The sequence below is a fragment of the Castor canadensis genome, chromosome 7, assembly GCF_047511655.1.
Source record: "Castor canadensis chromosome 7, mCasCan1.hap1v2, whole genome shotgun sequence".
Lineage (NCBI taxonomy): Eukaryota > Metazoa > Chordata > Mammalia > Rodentia > Castoridae > Castor > Castor canadensis.
In genome coordinates, this window is record NC_133392.1 from 108,239,005 (window position 1) to 108,260,208 (window position 21,204).

The 21,204-nt window shown below is 38.8% G+C and overlaps 1 protein-coding gene across 24 annotated transcripts in view; it reads right to left on the minus strand.

Moving 5' to 3' along the window:
• The window catches only part of Sgip1 (SH3GL interacting endocytic adaptor 1), a 206,530-nt gene extending 190,583 nt beyond the window's left edge, over positions 1–15,947 (minus strand). For 5 of the 24 annotated variants that reach the window (XM_074079850.1, XM_074079852.1, XM_074079851.1 and 2 more), the window contains exons 1-2: positions 15,502–15,945; positions 14,529–14,645 (exon numbers count right to left, since the gene is read on the minus strand). In XM_074079850.1, coding sequence (XP_073935951.1) covers positions 14,529–14,538 — 10 coding nt within the window. In that variant the 5' untranslated portion in view covers positions 14,539–14,645; positions 15,502–15,945. Of the gene's footprint in view, positions 1–14,528; positions 14,821–14,946; positions 15,181–15,501 lie in introns of those variants that run through there. The other 19 variants (XM_074079835.1, XM_074079832.1, XM_074079841.1 and 16 more) reach the window with 10 other exon arrangements.
• Positions 15,948–21,204: the final 5,257 nt, after the last annotated feature.

The following is a 21,204-nucleotide window of genomic DNA, read 5'->3' on the forward strand; positions in this document are numbered from 1 at the left end:
GCACACAGCCAGTAAATTACATAGCCAGGAACTGAACCCAAGCATGTTTTAACTTCCGAACATGGGCCCTTCACTTCTATATCATATAAGTAATTAGAAAAGAAAACCAGAGTTCTTAGCACTAAGAAGACTGAAACAGGAAGATCTCCCATCTATAGGAAGCCTATCCTATTTTCCTCTAGGGTACAAATACGTTTGAGAGCTCAGAAAGTTTCAGCACCTACAGGCAGGAAGAGAGGAGCAATAGAGCTGGAGAAATGCATAGGTGAATTCAGGTAAGGTGGACAGTAGGAATCTGAGTTGATGATATCCAGAGGGGACACAGAAGATTTCCATGGAAACATAAAGAGAAAAATGGAACACTGAGAGGTCAGCCTCTGTCAACAGCAAGATCTCTTAAATACCGCTATCTTTCTGATCTGGCCTGAGGAGAAAGAGCCTCAGTGATGAAAGCCAGACTAATATACTAACTGATTCACTATTAAATTGACTATCAAAGGATCGAAGTACTTCAAAGCCATTTAAAAACAAGTGCATGAGAAAAAATAGTTCATGATATACTTGGATCTCTAACATCTTCATTTTTTTCACCTGTCAGCATGCCTCTGAAAAAGCCTAATGCCAGAACCATTTAGAATAGAAAAGAAATTTATTCAATGGCTGAACTAAATCTTCACTTTGATTCCTCAGAACCCATCAGAGTGATCGTGCCAATTGGTGGCTTGTGGGGGGTACCACAATCCCTTCCAACTGCCATCAGCTTTCCCACAAATAAAGAGAGAACTTAAATAAAATCAGGGTATTTATTGCCAACACAGATTCAAGACTACCCTTTCCCTCCTCAAGTGCCAGAATACCATCTGCAGCTGCTAAAGTCATCCAACATCCAAAGTAATCATTTAGAGATGCAAATGAGATCATGACCTTCTCCTTAAATCCTTCCAGTGGCTTTCCATTGCCTCAGAATAAATTCCAGATCCATCTCATTGCTCGCAAAGCTCTATCTGACCTGAATCTTGTTGTTCTCTTCTGTCATCCCCACTCTCTACTGGTCTCCAGGCACACTGACTTTGCATTTGATTCTGGAGCCTACCAAGTACCAGACCCCTCATCCCTGATGTCACAGTGTGAAAATGTCTCAGCTCAAATATTCCTGCATAGAAAAATCTTCCTTGACCACTACCTAAAGTGGTATTTGCCACCACTACTCTCCTGACTGTCTACCACATGATTCTGTTTTTTTCATTGATTTTGCCACCATCTGAAGTTAACTTGTTCACTCATTTGTTAATTTTGTCTCCTCATACTAGAATGCAAACTCCATGAAAGGAAAACACTCTATGTGTTCACAGGTCTCCACCTAGACCCGTGGCCTGTGCATGACATTCCACCATCACTAAAACACTTCCTCTCTACCTAAGTCAATATTTGACCAAGAGTGTGATGAGTTCTGTTCTTCAGTGAGCCAACTTGAACTGTGTTTCCATGAACTAGAAGACAGGAGAAAACTCAGGAGAAGAAATCCAGATAAAATAATTTGACCTGGCATTTAGAGTGAGAGGATTAGAATGAATCCTCTCTATCTATAATCTGAAATGGTAATCAGAACTACATTTACATTTGTAAGTAGGTCAAGATAGATTTTAGTGGGATACATTTTAAATGGTATCTTAAATTATACCACTAGATAATTGTTATTAGTATCAATATTTTTTCTCAGTCTAACAAATAACATATAGCCTTCCCTATTCTAAAAAATGCTTCATCACATTAGGAAAGGTACTCACTCCTGGTATTTGGAAATGAAGGCAATCATTTGAAGGCATGAGAAGTGGAGGGTATTGGGAAAGGGGAAAACTGTACCAGAATTCATAACAGATCCTTAAAACTAGTTACCATCTTCAAAATTATCTAACCTGACCCGCCAATCAAAAACAGAGTTTCAAAGACACTAAAGATAATAATAGCCCAGATACTAAATTGTATGCATGCAAAATGTATAGCTTTAAAAATATTTCAAATACATTTTGTGCATTGACATACAGAATCAAGTGAGAAAGTCAGAAATGATTCCCATTCTACACCTGGGAAAATAAAGAAAGAAGTGTTGACCTGCTCAAGATGCACAGCTTGCAGAGAATATGAAATATTAATTTCTACCTACCTAGCAAACACTTAGCCTCATCTCATAACTAATAAAGAATAATGTCAGAATTTTTTAAATTCAAATAAGTTTATCTTTCTACTACTTGCTTTATCTTCTAAAGGTTAGATGGTTTGTCCAAAGCCACCAGGCTGGCTGAGGCAATGCCAAGACTAGAACCCAATATACCTCTAGAACCTCTTATCTCTTCACCCAGGTGGCTTAATAAGAAAGAGTCAATAGTTCATATCTTACCATGTGACTCATTAATATCAGAAATTCTAGCTCAATACAAAAATTAAGCTAACAGTCCAAACATCTGACCACTGAGGAATAATAAAGCAAGCTATAGTGTAGTGGAATATTATGCAATTAGTAAAAAATAATGCTTCTGGCGACTATTTCATGATGATGTTGATGGTAACTAACATTTGAGGATTTGAACCTAGGCAGTTGTTAACAAATATAGACACTGATTAGGATAGTACTTGTAATCTAACTTAAAGTGAAAAAGTCCTGTATGTATGCATAATTGCACATATATACATACATATATACATATGTGTGTATGTGTATTATATGTACTTACAAATTTTTGACATAAATATATATTTTGACCACAAAGCAATTGAAAGCTATCATTAGACATGCATGGGGATGTATATCTGTAATCCCAGCACTAAGGAGGCTAAGGAAGGAGGATTATAAATTCAAGGCCAGCAAGAGCAACATAGCAAGACCCTGTCTCAAAGAAACAAAATAAAACAAAAAGCTGTCATTTATTGAGTGCTTACTTAATATGCCACATACTATGCTGAGTATAGATTTATATATTATCATCTCATTTAACGTTCCTGACAATCTTATGTGGTAGGTATTATTTCACTCACTTTACTGATGGGGTCCCTGGGGGATAAGGAATTTCAGGTTGTCTCCAAAGTTCATGTTCCACACTCAAAAACTTCTAGCAGTGGTTGGTTATTTCACAACAGTGAATTTGAATAGTGATGATGATTTCAGTTTCTTCTTCGAATCCCCCTCTCTTCGAAGTTTTCTACAGTGAAACATGGCCTCTTAAAAGCAGAAGAAAACAAATAAAGGAGGTGAGCTAACATGTGAGATACTGGACTACCTACACACTGCTGGAGTCCAAGTGTTGTGCACAGTAGATGGGGGTTTGGGGAGAGCAGAGTGCACAGTCCGGATAATACCTGGCAGCCTTTGATGGCCCATTGAAGCAAACATTTAAAGAGCAAATACTCTTCTGAATGTGTTGCATATATTAACTCATTCAATACTCATGATAACCACATGCTAAGTACCTTGACTAATTCTCCAAAGGTCCATGATCCCTACAACTGTATGTCATTCACTGGATATTTATGGAGCACTCACACATGCCACACACTGTGCCCTAGCACAGTAAGTATAAGAAAGCAATATACCTAAGACTTATTACGCTTTTAACACTTTGCCTCAATATTGCAGCATCAACCCCTGCTTACTTAGTTGCTTGCTTACCAGCCTACCCTATAGATTTAGAGCTTTTATAGAGCTTACCATGTCAGTCCTCACGATCAAGTTCTCTCTCTCTCTCTCCTTTCTCTCTTTCTCTCTCTCTCTCTCTTCCTCCCTCTCTCCCTTCTTCCCTCCTTCCCTCTCTCCCTCTCTGTCTCTCCCATTGATTCAGTCCCATCTCTCTGGAGAACTCCAAGAGCTACGAGTGCAATTTTTAATTTAATTCTTGCAAACTTACATGTCAAATTACACATGATAAAGAGACTGTTATCATCACTTCCATTTTCCACTAGCTTCCCAAGGTCAGACATGTGGTTCAATATTCTCTATTCATCTGCTATGTAGCCTTGAGAGTCATGCTACATGAGCACAGGGAAGGGAGCCCCCCATCCAGCCTGCTGTACATGGGAAGCTTTTGTTGAAGAGGGCACTTTTGTTTGACCTTGAATGATAAGAACTGACTGTCACCATATAAAGAAGGGAAGGAACAGCATATGCAAGGGAAAGAGACTGGCAAGGAGCTCTGTCCAGCAGTGACAGTGAGAAATGAAGGTAGAAGTAACCTGTTTGTGACAGTCTTACACAGTCTACCAGAGCATTTGGACTTCATTGTTATAAATATGGGGAACAATTAAAGGCAGGTGAGGAAACTGATCTATGATGCTTGTGAAGAGGACATACTGGAAGGTGAAATAGCAACGTTTGATTAGATGCAATAGCAGAGGTTGAAAGAGAGAACAGACAGAAGGTATTTAGGAAGGGTAATCTATAGCTCTTGAAGACCTACTGATGAGGGACAGGAATGGATCCAAACATGAATTCTGGTCTGGCTACCTGGTAGACAATTCTTCAAGTTGGGGACACAAGGAGGCTAAGAGGAACTTGATGGTTAAAGTCCATAGGAAAGGAGTAGTGCCTACCTGCTATAGGGTTTAAAGACCATGTCCTACCACAGTCACTATAGACAGTGTTATGAGCGATTCTTCATGTTATTTTCAGCGATTCACTGAGGACATTTGTAATGGTGGCTGCACATCTGGACCACTTATATTGCAGTTTTATTCACGTTTTAACTTTGTGAAACTGTCCATAGTAGAGAAAGCAAAATGATATTATTTTATGTGCCAGCTCCAATCATTTCACAGAAGTGTCCTAGATATGATGTTGAAATAGATGCTGAAGTCTGACAGAAAGATAGTTGTGATTGATCAATGGTACCATCCATGGTCAAGAAAAGAGTAGCATACCACATGGACATTGAGAAGAAAGGATGTTAGAATATACTAATAAGGTAACAGTAGGCAAAAAGAAGGGGAAATCTGCAGGACCTACCTGCAGAAGAGGTGCTATGATAGTCCACATGAAAAGCAAAAGAGCAAGAGCAATGTCTCACTGCTGAACACTAAGAAGTCAATGAGTAATAACCAAGCAGGGAGAAACCATAGAGAAAATACCTGACATTTGCACCATGTTCTTGTAGATATTTTCACACTTACCACTTCATTGGATTTTCACAATGACTCTATGATGGAGGGAGCCATACAAATGGGGAAGCTGAGACCAAAACAGTTCCAAAACTCAAGGTCACATAGCCAGTGAGGAGTCTCAGACCCAAAGCCTGGTCCTTACCCACCACACTGTACTGACTGACTCACCTAAAGCAGTTGCATGAGCCATGGAAGCAGAGGAGAGAGCTATAAATGGTCACATTGTATGTGTACTCAGTAGAATGATGACCCTGGGGACACATTCATTTGTGTGTCTTTTGGCAGTCATCCAACCAGCCTCAGCACCTTTGAATGTGAAAGACACCGTGGGTTCCAAGTCTTTATCTACTCACATTTTTGGAATCATTATTAAAATAAACTTTGACTTGTTCCCTTATAGAGAGAATAAAACCCCTAAGGTAAATTGTTTCACTTGGCCCTGGTTTCCTCAACTATAAAATGAAGTTGGACCAGTTTTGATGGCTCCCACTATCATGTGTTCACGATAATGGCCAAGGCTTTCACAGAATGTCAGCAAACACCGAGCCGTTCTTCTCAGGGAGAAAGGGGGCTTTTGTTCCTGGTGAGAGCTGGGCTTTTCTATAAAATGTTTTGCAGCATGTAAGCTGTGAAAGTTTAGAGTCCACTGGACTAGTGACATCATAGTGTGACCTTTCACAATCACAAAATCCTAGGAAAACAATGAGTGCCACTAGAAAGAGTTCCTGGAGATAGGACATTTCTTCAAGTTGATGACTAAGTTGAAGGATCATGACAGATAAAAGGAACTTTCTTAGTTATGAAGAAATTCCATATCAAACCTAGTTGCTTGTTGGCCTGAGATCTAGGCTAACCAACTTTAGATATAAGCAGGAATTTCCAGGTGCACTATTATAAAAATGAAAAGCACTTGACTAAGAGTGAAGTCAACTCATGCATGCTGGTTCTACCACTAAGTTAGTTGGGTTTTTAAAAAAAAATTTTGTTAATTGTTTATACATTTATTCATATGTGTATACATTGTTTGGGCCATCTCCCCTGCCTCCCACCCCCCCTCTCTCTCTCTTACCCCCCTCACTTAAGCAAGTGACTTAAACTCATTGAGCCTCGGTTTTTCCTCCTATTTAAAATAAGGATGGTAATACTTATTCTTTCTACCACACAGAGATGTACATGAGTAAGTGATATCTACATAGCATTGTATTAGGCTCTATGCTTCTGAAGATAGGGACAGGACCATAGCGGCTCCCTTTTGTCCCTATAATTTTCAGTGCTAGTACAGTTCCTGTGCTCCAAATGCCATCTGTTGAATAAATATAACATTTAAAAACTTTTAAGCATGTGTAGTAAATACCACCTAATCAAATAGCAATGTCCTAAATAAGTATAATATTTTCCTCCTTAAAGTGTTTGTTTAGGATCTGTAATATGGCTAATTCTGTGCAATTGTTTCAAAAATCTCAAAAGGATAATGTGATACATAATAGAGGACATAAAACCAAAAATAAAAATGAAGACTTTGGCATATGGAAAAAAAATTGGGGTGTTAATGCATAATTCTGATTCTGAAATGACCCTTACCATGTGGATATCATCTCTTCTGTGAAACGTTCAAGACTAGAGTTATAGTTAAATCATCAGCTCCAACTATAGGCTTGGAATCATGAACTAAGGAGAGGATGTGACATGCTTTCATTTACTTAAATGTGTGGGGAGAAAAAGTACAAGAGACACCATCATCACACATTCACAGAATTGGTATGAGATTTCAGTTTTCTGAATGTCCAACTGTCATTTGACACATGGGTCACTCAGGCTAATGTTGACAGACATCTGCACAAGTAAGCTAGCTTCCATGTCATGAAAAGAACTCATAGATATTTATTTTTATATTACCTCTGAATTCCTCTCCTGATCACTCCCCCATTCTCTGATTCAGACATACTGGCTTCCCTATTATTTTATCCAGGTGCTCAGCTTATGCCCATTCTGAGTCTTTGCACTTGCTGTTTCCCCTGCTCTTGGACTTTTAAAATAATAACTTGCTGCCCACTTCCCCCTTCCCTCAAGTCTTTGCCCATATGTCTCCTCTTCACAGTCTTCCATTACTATTCTATTTACAGTGAAAGTCCATCCACCTCATTCTATTTTTCTCCAAGATACTTATTATCCCCATCTAATGTGCTCTATATTTTATGTTTTTAAATCAGTGTCTCCCATGTCAGACAGGAAGCTCAATGTATGCAGAAATTCTTATTTGTGATGTTCACTATGGAACATACAGCATCTAAAACAATGTCGGACACCTAGTATGCACTTGATACACTATTTTTGATGAATAAGGAGCGTTTTAGACTATGTCCTATAGAGGAAGTTTGCATAAATGTACTTTTCATCTTCCAGTGCAGCAAAGGGGCAAAAGTAATTTGTGGCATACATACAAAACAGCAGCACAGGAAGATTAAGCCAATAAAAGGAAGATAGCAATGCATTCAAATTATTTGTGTGTCATGCACAAATATACTTAAAAATGAGAGTGGAGGGGGAAGAAGAGTCAATCCATAGAATTCAACCCTTTGAAGGAATAGATGTAGAGAATTCAAGTTATTCGGCATATGCCAGAGACTCTTTGAGCTGGAAGTTCTAGAGGTATTGCAGATCAGTCATTTCATTTGTTTGTAAGTAAACACAGCCTGGGAATATAATATAACTTTCTCAAGGAACATAGCCAATCAGTCCCCAAAGTCCCAACACTTAACTAACTCAAGTCTAAGTTCTGGATCCATGTTCTTTCTACCAAAAATGCAGACTGCAGAAATTCAGTGAACACATTGTACTCAAAAGATTAACAAATTCTCCAATCAGAAATAAGTTGTTATCTGAACAACCTTATGTATCACACAATCGCCATTGTATACACAAATACATCCCACATTATACTTATCTACAGCCATTTATTTATTTAAAAATACTCTCCTAAATTCTAAGTCAAACTGTCTAACTCTAGAAAACACCATTTTCAGGCTTAGTCATGAAGCAGAGAAAAAGTGTTCAAGAAAGATATCTGGAATGGGAGGACTGAGAAAATGGAGAAAGAAAAGGCAGAAATACAAGGAAAGCAAAGAAGAAAGAATGAGGAAAGAAAACTACAGTACTGATGAGACTGACTCAGAATTTCTTTGAATAGCTGTGCTACAATGTATCTCATTCCATTCTAAAACCATTTTCTTGGAGATAATCACCAAAATAATTCAAGTTCAAGTTCATATTATCAAATGCACCATTCTCTTTTGCTAGTCAAAATGTACTATCTATAGCTGTCATTATTTAGCAGTTCATAATACACTGTTTTATTTCCTAATTGTATCATGTTTATAAGTTTTGTTTCTCCAAAGAGAATATAAACTTAAACATTTCTTTTTCATACCCACTGTAATGCCCAAAGTAATACCTAACAATGTACAGCAGTACATAGTCATCTGAGTCGTCTAGTTTTGTTCACATATTCAGTAAATAAAAGTGCTATCCACTTACTGTGTGCTAAGGGTACAGAGATAAATACAGTAGGACAGACTCCTGCACTCATAGGGTTTACCTTAGTGAGCGATTCAGTCCATGTACTACTAAACAGCTGCAAGCCATAAATATAGCTCTTTGAACTCAGAGGAAAACAGGGTATGTTTGGAAGGTTGGGATGACAACAGTGGTAAGGAAGACCTCCTGAGGAGATGGAATTTTGCTGGAACCACAAGAGAATTAGAACTTCATGATCTAGGGAAAGAGTCTTTTAGTCAAAGCAAAGGGAAGAAAAGAGTTTATTTTCAACATTAGGAGATCGACAGTATGGTTATCAATGTTGGGGGAGCATGATATGAGAATGAAGAAGGCAGCAAACCAAAGCATGCAGAATGTTGTAGGCTGTCGATTTTAAGAGAAATGGGAAGATACTGACATTTTCAAATAAGGAAGCAACATGATGTAAGGTATTTAAATCTAGATGCTAGATCTCTTTCTAATATCCTATAGATACAGTTAACTGACATTCAAGTTCCAAGAATGTAGACACATCCCTTCCCACCTCCCTTGTAACTCTCCCACTGGTAGTAACCCATCCTGTGCTCACAGGAACACTGGTGGCCAGAGCACAAATGGCTCTGCTCATGCCTATTTTCTCCTCAGGGGATCCCACCTCTACCAAGTTTCCCAATTCCCTTCTCTCTATGACCTCCTCCTTATTCAGCTAATTTCGTCCCAGGGACTTTTTAAGACACACAAACCCAAATCTGTTATAATTCATTATCCCTTTTCTCCCTTTCACTTCTTTACAATCATCTCAGTCAATTCTTCCCCCCTCTCTATTCCATCTATGAGTTTACAAAATTATCTCACTCAAAATTTAAATAGTAGCTCATATGATAAAATTAAATCAAGAAAGGGTAAGTCACAGAATGGAAGTAAAATTGAACATAATGGAAAAATGTAGTGTCTCGAGTCTCTAAAACTTCTGAAAATATCCAGATATGTCCAGATTTTTCTGGGTATATCTTCAAATTTTCTCTCTGGCTCCTCATTGTCCTCTAATTAAACCTCTTTTGTTAATAATTAACTTAGATAAGTCGTGGGAAGACTAACAACAGTATCAAATAGCAATATTTGAAATTAAAAACACTTAATACCATCATTCTCTTCTGGCTAATTACTATGGTAACCACAGGGTTCATTACACATTTATGGCAAATATTAGTATTAGCCTGATAATAGGTTAATAGCTTTTGATGGACTGGTATGAGCTCTAACCATCATTTAGGTCATCATTCCCATAATAAAACATATTCCAAGGTATCAACTCACAAACACTTTCAGGAACACAAAAATTGTGAGTTGGTGACTTCCTGTGACTTGCTTATTTGAAACATGGATAGAATATGTGCCAAATCCAACTGTAAGAATGGTCCAGAAGCTTCTATCATAAAAAATGATGCATTCTTTTTAGAGATTTAAAATTGACCCCTAGAATTGGATGAGAACATACATAGCTAAAGAGTTTCTATTTGGCACAGTTCTGAGGAAGAAAAGAAATCATCTAAGTGATGGAATATACATGAGAAGCTCACTTGTGTGCTTAATTTTTCTAAAGTAACTATCATTTAAGGGAAGGCAATCAGCAAAGTTACAAACATTCTATTGAAAATTTCTTAGGTAACAATAAAATGACCAGCTCTAGCTTCAAGATGTCTTGTCCCTTTTAATCACATTAAAGAATTTTCCAAATATAAAGTTCCAGTTCTAGATAACAAAAAGCCTTTATTTTTATAAGATTTATTGCAATAACAGAAGTCAGTTAATCTTGAATTGTGCCAAACGGTCTAGATAATGATTTTTTCACATAAAAGGCATAAATAAAGAATTAAAGTGTATGGTTTTGTGAATACTCGTATTTTAAGTAGAGAGGAATGGAACATGCCAGTGAAGAATGAAAGTCCATTGTCACTTTGGTTAACAAGCTTACCCTCATACAATGCAAAAATTAAAAATTCTCAGAGGGTCAAAAGTATGAGCTTTGTTGTTAAATGGACTAGAGTTCAAATTCTCTTTCACTATTTTTCTACCATAATATATTATTTTTAATTTTGAAATTTAGAAAAAAGTACTACAAAAGTATTGTACACAGAATATACTTATTTGCAAGTTAATGTGAGTAGAAAATGTAATAAAAGGTATTAATCATCTTAAATTACAGTTAAACTCTTAAATATGCTTTGTTTTCTGGTACTGAGGGTTGAATTTAGGACTTCACACTTAGAAGGTAGACACTCTAGCACTTGGGCCACTCTGCCAGCCCTTTTTGCATTGGTCATTTTTGAGATAAGGTCTTTTTTTTTTTTAACAGTACCGGGGCTTGAACTCAGGGCCTACACCTTATGCCCAGGCTGGCCTGGCCTGGACCATCATCCCCCCATTCGTGCTTCCCTGTGTAGCTGGGATGACAGACAGACAGTTATCACTATGCACAGTCATTACTTGAGATAGGGGTCTTCTGAACTTTTTCCCCAGACTGGCCTTGAACCAAAATTCTCCCAATCTCCACCTCCCAAATAGCAGGGATTATTGGCTTGAGTCACTGTGCATGACTTTAAACATGTTTTTTTAACTTTTAAAATTATTGTATAGAATGAAACCATTGGCACCCAGAAACTTATATTCCTAATACAGCATCTAAGAGCCTGGATATGAAATTAAAAGCACAAAATACTTTTAGTTAGCTGTTCATGGACAAGAAAGTACTTGCCAGGCAGCAGCCCCATGCCCCTCCAAAAGATGATAGCCTAAGAAACCCTAGCTTAACTATCTGAGAAAGGTTAGCTTAAAAATGTCATTTTAAAAGATTAATAATATATGAAAAAGCAGTCCTTGAATAGTTGCTCTAAGCACAGAAACTACATTGAAATACAGCCAAAATGCACACCCTCAGCAAGTAATTCCTTTTTCTTATCATCTTCCTTTCATTCATACTAATAAAATCCACAAGATTTAGCTTTTTTCAAGACCGAAACAGCTCACTACCAATGCCTGCCAAAAAATAAAAAATTCAGGAAGAAACAAACCAAATCCTTTATAATATATACATATTTTAATTTTAAAAAATAGTTGAACTAGAATGATGGAGACACAAACTACTGGAGATCTACTTATGGTCCCTACAGAAGTAAGTTGCCTTTCACAATATTAGAATCACAAGGAAGGTAGTAACATTCCATATCTATGAACAGGATTTCCGATATGTATTGAATGAATGGAGCCCATCTCCTGCTCTACACAAATGAGAACGCAAAACTAAACTGCAAGCCAGTCTGCTGAATATTTGCTTACTTCTATATTACACAAAGTAGAGAAGTGGCTTGAAAAAGTTTCAATGGCCCTGCCTTTTGTGAGCAGCAGACTGCAACGCTTCAACAGTGTAGAAATGAATGCACACAGAGTACAAGGGTATGTTCTCACCCTCTGTAGAAATGTGTTTGTGTACATGACTTTGTGTACAACTCTGTGTGTGTGACACATGCACTTATTGAGATCAGACATTGCTTTTTCTATCTGGATGTTTGGTGGCACATTCTCACAATCCACTGATGTTTCAGCTGAGGGCTGCCATGACAGCATTTTAAGGTGTTCTTGAGCTCTCTTTATCTTTCCAAGGTTACCTACTGTGATAGTTGTAACAACCTGGATTTCTCTATAGATGAGTTAAATGGAAATAATAGCAGGTATACCACATCCTCAAAGTAAGAGCAATTCAAAGGTGAAATTGTGGGTTCCGACATCAGAGATATGAACATGTATTGCTAAGAAGACTGGCAACTCAGTTAGCCATTGACAGGCTAATTGATTTCTGGTTAAGCCTCCTACCTGTTATTCCAAGGTCACCAAACCTTGAAGATAATAAGGCTTGAAAAGTATTTAAATAGGAACTATCAATAGAAAAAAATTATTAGCTTTGCTTAAATTTTTAAGCCAGTGGAACACCTGTCCAATTTCTCTTGCCAAGTTCTGCTAGAAAGAAACTATATCTATAGTGTCACCTCTAATTTCTACCAGTGCTAAGATCACATCCTTCATTAGATAAATTTGGCAAACCCAGAAGTAGTGCTAATTCCACTCCAACACAAGTCTTTGTTACAGTTCTCATTTCAGTTTCGGTAGCTCAGATAAGCTTATCACTGGGCTTTCACCTGACATTCTGGAATGGCACAATAGACCATATTACCAGAAGAATCATTAATGAGCACCAATAAACATTACTACCTTCAGGCAAGACACTTTCTCCGTAAGGCAAGAAGTAAAGTGAAAGCTCTTACAATTCCCTATGTAAGATTGAATCTAATCAGACTGTGTACAGATTCATTTTAAAGAAATGCTGCAGGAAATTTAGCTGGAGAGGATAATCCACATGAACCTTTAATCAAAAAGTGAATAAGTTATACTTATTTGTCTTGCTTTGTTACCCAAATATTAAATTCATTTCAAATTAACGAAAAGTGATTTACTCTTACAGCATTTGTAATCTCAATTTATTTAGGCCTGCTCTTAAAGAACTAGCTTAGATCTCTTTTCAAATGAGACCAGGCTCCAGAACAAAATGATACCTAACCTCTCTTTTGGACTATTTTCCAAAATCTGTGGATTTTCACACTATAATTCTTCATGCCCCCAAATTAACAACGTTTGAAATGATAGAGAGGGCAAAAAGTGTTCATTTCTGCCAAATAAGTACATGCTGCACTGTTGGTTTTTTGGAAACCATCCTCCCCTTATTTCATTTTAGTAAATTTCTAAGGAACGTTTAAAATTAGTAGGACAGACCTTGACTGAAAAGGTGGCCTCTCTGCCATTTTCATGGCTGATTTGAGACCCATTATGCATTCGATTCTGCATTGTAAAATCTAGGCTGGGAACAAAATTTCTGCCTGTCATCTTAGGAAAGGCCAGGAGTTTTGCACCATCCTGTAGTGTGAAAACAAAATCAAAGCCAGCATAGAGCTACCTGTTTCTTTTCTTGTTATCTTGCTGCTTTTTTGAGGCAATCTTGACTGTCACTATATCAGTGGGAAGGGTAATTTAATAGAATAATATATAGTTTAAATAGCATCTCCCTAGGTGAAGTTCCTCCTTGCACTTAATATTGGGTGCAAAAAAGATAATCAGCAAGTAATCATTTGATGCTTGGCAAGGAACCATTGCTTGGGGAAAGCATTTAGGAAGCATAAAATTCTTTTTAATTTGATAAGATCCTGCTGACAGAGGCCCAGATATTTTCCTTATATTGCTTATTCTGTTGCAATGACATTCCCCCAAAACTACACTTTATGGACCAAATGTGTTGCACGCTCACTGCAATAATACAATGTAAATTGCAGAGATAAAAATATCTTACAAGAATTTAAAACATTTAGACAGTTCACTAAAAATGACAGTATGGATAACCGTGGATGACCTCTCCTTGTCTAATGTCAATTTCTGAAAACAAGTTTCCATTGTAAATGTTTAATCAGTGTGGTTCCAGGAACCCAGCACAGAAAACCTTATCTTTTCTCCCAACTTATTTGCTCTGCAGGCTATTTCCTAGCTCTATCGCTGCTTCCGACAAACACTTTTGGCTTTTCTCTCTCAGAGGAGCTGGGGGCTCTTGTCGGTTCTGAGCTCAGCAGCAACCCTGTGATTTGATTACATTCGTCTGAGCCCTGGTCCGCTGCAGCATAATCGCCTAGCAAAACCCTGGCAACCAGGTTCTAGAACCGCCACAAATACCAGCTGCACGCATTCTTCCATGCTGTTCTGCCCAAATCTTGCCTGAAGCCAGCCAACCACAGCAGAAAGCGTCCTACCTTCCATCATGGTGGCAGAATTGCATTCCTTAATTTCCAAGGAGTCTGAAAAAACACAGGAGGATACGCTTCCAGGTCCCAACTATGTCTTCAACAAGGCGGCTTGCTGAGGTCTCGCTGCGAAGCCAAAGGAGACAAGTGTTACCCTGCAAGACAGGCCATGGATGCTGCTGGTACCGCTTCACCTACAGGCACCCAGGAAGATGCTGAGAGAGAAAGAGGAACAGCGAGCCGGCGGAGCTGCACCGCCTGCGCCGCGTCGGCCAATCCCTTCAGCGCTGGCCCGCGTCACATGGTAGCCAGGCTGCATCTCCTGACACAATACCCCCGGAGAGCGCACCGAACCTATTTCCCGTCCCCGTTCCCTTCCACCCCCACCGCCTCCCGCATGTCACCAAATCCACAGCCCCTTCCCCACCTGGTGACGCATTTCCCCCGCCCCTCCTCGTCGTCTTCTTAAGCCTCCTGTAGCGGCTGGGCGCCCGAGATTATCAGGCTCTGCCACCTTAACCGGGGACTCTAGCATGAAAAGAGCACCTTAGTGGCTTCGCTGCGGAGGGGATTTTTTTTTTTTTAAGAAAAACTTCTTAATAATTCTGTGCAGCCCAAATTCTTGGCAACACACTTTTAAGCTCCCCTTCCAATCTCCTTTTGCCCTGAAGGAATTCCAAATGTCCAAATATCAGCGTCTATGGCCTCTGCGCATATCTGTGACTGTCTCTCTCTCTCTCCCTCTGTCTCTCTCTCTCTCTCTCTCTCTCTCTCTCTCTCTCTCTCTCTCTCTCTCTCTCTCATTCAAGGGAGAGAGAAGAAAATCAATACGCTTACGTCACATCATAAACAATTATCCCCAAAAGGACGATGCAGAAAAAATTTCACCCCAGCTGCCTTCCAGAGAGCCAGAAAATTAATTGCGCATGACATGCCGAAGGGCTGGGAACTGTCATTAAAACAAAGAAACAAAAGAACCCACCCGAGTGGGGCTCTGGAATCAAACTGGCAACGCTTGAGATCATTTCTGGGGCGAGAGGCGGGAGACTGGGGCGATGGCAGGGAACCGAGGCCTTAGCCCAACCGGAGACAGCTGTGCACGCCGGCTTCCTCCCGCTCCAATTCGGGCCAGCCGGTCAGGACGCAGACTGGACCAGCAGGGTTCCCCTGGACGCCGGGGTTCAAGGCCCGCCGCCACCGCGTCCTCACTGCCGAGCCCACACGTGAGCCGCCTGGCTGCCCCAGATGGGGCGCGGGTCTCGTAACCGATCGAGGCTACAGCTGCTGCCAACTGCAGTCCCCTTAGGAAACGGATTGTCTTCTAAATACGTTTTTCTAGGTGTCCTCCTGCTCCTGGCATCCCCTTCAAGCCATTCGTTCACTCCAGTAAATCCGGAGGGAGGCAATTGCGCCTGGCTGTGGCTGGAGGGGTGGGTGGAGCCCAGGGCGTGGCAGCTTCAGGGATGGGATCTGGGTGCTGTGTGGCTGCCTAAGTGGGAAGGGTTCGGGCACGCAGGCTGGTTGGGTTGAGAGTGTCACTTGACCGCTCTCCAGAGACCCGGGAGCGTTTCAGAGGGCCCAGGCTTCCAGACATCCTTGGTTCAACTTAAGCAGGTTCAGATGGTCTAGAAAAGCCAGGGTGACCCATGAAAGAGGGAGGGAGATGGGACGCTAGCGAAAGGCCTAATCTTTAGAACCCCGGGGAGACAACAGCAGAAGCAAGCATTTCTCCTTCTACAGTGTCACAACCAGACCGAGAGAAGCTATCTATAACAGTACAGAGCAATTGCAAGCAACAAATGAAGATGCATGCACAATACTTTAGAGGAGACGCATTACAGGATCAGGTTTCTAATTTCCTTCCTTCCTTCCTTCCTTCCTTCCTTGCTTCCTTCCTTCCTTCCCTCCCTCCTCCCTCCCTCCCTCCTTCCTTCCTTTCCTCCCTCCCCACCTTCCGTGTTTTTCCACTACTGGGGATTAAACACAGGGCCTGGTACTTGCTACCACCTGAGACTTTTTATTTTTACTTTTGATTTTATATTGAGATAGGATCCTACTAACTTTGCCTGGGCTGGCCTTGAATTTGTGATCCTCCTAGTTCACTGCCTCCTGAGTGACAGACATGAGCTACCACATGCAGCTTTTAATATTGCTCAGCCCTTGACATGGTTTAGCTTTTTCTACCAGAGCAAATATGATGTATTGGTGGCTGAGAAATACTAAAGAAAATATAGCTAAAGAGGCTAACTGAAGCAGCATACTAAGAGTTAAAAACAAAGTCTGAAAACTTGGCTCCTTGGCATCCTAGAAATATTTTTTAAAATTTTAAAAAGAAAAACCATGGTTCTCCCTATGGACACATACTTCAGTGGCCTCTAAATGAAAATCTCCAGAGAGATACAAACACTTGTGACTTTTTCCTTTTATCTATAAGGCAGTTGAATTTTAAAAAGGCAACGAATTTCAAGGGAAAGTCCACCTAAGTACAACTTGCACTGTTCTGAAAACTGCAGTCAGATTATTGCAAAAAGGATTGATTAATGTCTCTGTGGTCTGTATATATTTGGAAAATTATTTTTGTAGTTAGGAATGTGGATCGACATTGGTGTCAAATAGAGTGGGATCAAGTTGTGTCTGCCATATGTTAAGGTCTGTGACCCTGTGCAAGTTATGTAACAGTGTCTCATGGTTTCCTTGTCCATGAAATGGAGATAATAACAATACTACCAAGTTCATAGGGCTATAAATAGTGTTAATAACCTGAATTAATGACTTACTATGTGCCCAGTAGAGTTCTAAATACTCTGCCTGTAAGTTACTTAGCCTTGTGTCTGGAGCATTGTAAGTTTTCCATGTTAGCTTTTCAGAATTAGTATTATGACTACAGACTAACTGACAGACTTATCAAAGATGTTTGTAGCCAGCTGAGAGTTGAGTTGTACCACATGCACAAAGAACAACACAGCACAAGACCAGGTGATACATCCAGAGGGGTGACATGTTGGAGACTTCTGAGAGGTTGCTGAATAGAAGAATGATTAGAAGCAAATGAGATTCATTAGGGAAAATCTTATTAAGATGGAATTTTAGAATTCAGAAAAAATGGAATGAGCTTAGAGTGGCAATTCTGCAGAAGGCAAGGAGTTCTAAATACGATTCATATAAAACTTGTTGGTGAGTGGAAGGAAAGCGGTGCAGAAGGAGGGGCCATTGCTAGAGATATAAGGCTAGGAGAGAACTTGAGATGCCAGGACTGCCTGCTTCCCCTTCCCCGTGTAAGTTCTACAGTGTGTTAGAGCAGATCTTTCAGATTTAGTGCAGGCTCACACTAGTTTTGTTTTAGACTTACAGCAAGGCTATTAACTAGACAGTCAGTTCAAGGATTTTTTCTGAATATATTTCAAAAGTTTTAATTGATGCATAATAATTGTACATATTTATGGGGTATAATTTGATAATTCAATACATGTATACAATGTTTAATGAATAGATCAAGGTCATAGACGTAAATGTCACCTCAAACATTGATCAGTTTTTTTGTGTTGGAGATATTAAAAGTCTTCTCTGGTAGTTATTTTATAATGTGCAGTTAATTATGGTCAACCATGGTTACTCTATAGAACCATATAACATTAGGAGTATTCTTCCTGTCCAACTACATCCTTATGCTTGGTAATCATCTTGTCTCTGTCCCCCACCTCCCCTACCATTTCTAGCCTCTGGTAACCACTATTCTACTCTGATTCTATGAGATCAACTTTTTAGCTTCCACATATAAGTAAGAGCATGTGGCATTTGTCTTTATGTACCTGTCTTCTTTCATTTAATGTAATGTCCTGCAAGCTCAGCCACATTGCTGTGACATAATTCTACTTTTTAAAATCAGTATGATATGCCACTGTATATACACCACAGTTTCTTTATCCATTTGTCTGTTGGTGGACACTTAGGTTGATTCCTTACTTTGGCTACTATACATAATATTGCAATAAACGTGTGAGTATAGATGTCTTCTTAATATACTGATTTCCTTTCCTTTGACTGTGCACCCAGTAATAGAATTACTGGATCAAATGGCATTCTGTTCTTAGAATAGTTTTTTTTTTTTTTTTGAGAACTCTCGGTATTGTTTTGCATGTGACTGTAGTAATTATATCTCTACTAACAATGTATGAAAGCTCCCCTTTCTTTTCATCCTTAAAAGCATTTTGGGGGGTCTTTTTGATAATAGTCATTCTAACTCGGTAAAATGACATCTCAGTTGTGGTTTTGATTTGCATTTCCCTGGAAATTAGTATCATTAGCATTTTTTTCATATCTTTGTTGGCATTTGAGTATCTTCTTTTGGGAAATTTCTATTTGGACAATTTGGTCAATAGTTATTTAGAGGAAAAACAAGAGTATAGATAGGGGCTTGCAAAGTGGCTCAAGTGGTGGAATGTCTGCCTAGCAAGTATGAATCCTGGGGTTAAAGCCCCCAAAACACTAAAAACCCTCAAAGTGTGTAGATATGATTGTCAAAGTAAGATGAAGATAGGCATGCGAAGGGAAGGGCGATTCACCAGTCCTAAGGCTGATAAAATATCATTGCAACTGTGCAAGCTATTTGTGTCTGTCCTTTAAAAACAAGATAATATTATTGATTATAAGAATATCCAAGAAAGTGCTGTTTCAAATAAAAAAATTGCTCAAATATGTTGTCATAAATGATTAAGCATCATAATTTTGTCTTTTCATAGGTATGGGGGAAGTGGGTTTTCTTAACAACAATGACAGTACTTTTAGACTGTTGCCCAAATTTTGTCACTTCATAGTGCAGTTTTTGCTTTCCAACAAGTACAGAGGGGAATGTTTTTATTGCTGAAACAATGGAATATTTTTTACAAGCTGAAATAAAAGTCAAAGGATCTTGGAAAAGATGGGGCTAGACTCCTGACTTGCACCAGAATGCAAGGATTGCCCAGGAACTTGGCCCAGGATGATGAGGGTGGACATCCGGCTCTCATATACTGCTTGTAACTAGTCCAAGACCAAAAACTCAATTGCTGACATCACTAGATATTTAAATTTTGTGTGTGTGTTTTAAAATCAAATCCTATTATGTACTTACTATATAAAAGTTAAATTTCTTTACTACCTCCCAATTTTAGTATTTTGGAGGATAGTCTGTTAATATTTTAGAAAGAGAAAGAACATAATGAGCAGTGAGTCATGAGGAGAAAAGAAAATTAGTGTAATTAATGTAAGGGGAAAGTAATTAATGTAAAAAAATTAATGTAAGGGGAAAGTTTAAAAATCTGGGTATATGTATACACACTTGTAGGTGTGTATAAACTTCTACATAGGGACTTAGCACTATATTCGATGCTTTCCCTTTTGCTAGCACCATTGAGGCAATTCAGTAAATGTAGAAGTGAAAATACTGTTCATTCAGGAAATAGTCTCACTTGAAGTGTTGGATTTCTATGAGATGATATAGGTGAAAAGAGATACATATATATCTGCCATATATATACATACATGCATATCTGTCTGTCTGTCTATCTATCTATGTCTGTATATGCATGTATACTGCCCATACTCTGGATACTCTTGGTTAAAATGCAACAACTCCAATTTGAACTAAGATGGTCAAAAAAGGCTTTATTGGGGTGTGTCACAAAATTATAAGAAGAACTAAATATTTGAGGGAAAGCAAGAACCAAGACACTACAGGAAATTTGTACTAGAACCAAGTACTCAGAGGTCTCTCTGTGTTTCTCCCAGCATGTCAGATCCTTTTCTCTTACTAGGTTTTTCTCTGTGTGATCCCATAGGATCCCAGCTGTTAGCATCCTGTAAGATCAGATCTTCACATTTGACTGTCCAAGGTGCCATTCAGCAAACTTCTAAGGAGTTTTACCTGGCTTAGATCATTGTTCAGTCATTTAACCAATCAGTGGGGCCACATTCATTGGGTCTCATGAGCAATTTATAGAAGCTAAAACCTACTTTGGGTGTATTCACATCCCCATTATTGTGACTAAACATGGCAAGGGAGGAAGACAAGTTTTGATGACAAACAACCTTTACTATGAGCCCTTAGTATGAGAAAATGTAGAAAACTGGAGAAATATTTTTAGAAAATTTATTTTTTAGTTTTGATACAGTTTCAGGGATACAGCAGCAGTAAGAAAAAACAGATTGCTATGAGAAAAGAGCATAAGAGGAACAAGAAAGAGTGCATGGAAGTAGTAAAAACAGTCTTACTAAACATTTTTAAATGTTTAGCTATAATTGATGCTATAATGGATACTGTTAGGATTGAGCCTGATAGGACCAGTGGCGATGTGCTTGAAGCATAAACTATCAGCCACTATAGCCACTGGTCCAACCATAGTGGGATTCTTCCTCTCCTCAAATAATCAGCTAACTGCAGTGCAACTTTAATAGTCCAAGAAACTAGAAAAAAAGCACAAAAATTCATTTTATAAATTATGAAATATGACAAAATAAAAAGTACACTATAGCTCTCTCTTATAAATATTGGCACAAATCATTTAAATAAGATAATAGCAAACATAATCCAGCTTTTCTAAATCATGATATATATTATTTGTATGTGTACACACTCATATATATATCACAATACTTTAGACTTTATTCTATGAGTAAGAAAAAAAATTCAACATTAAGAAATCTACCA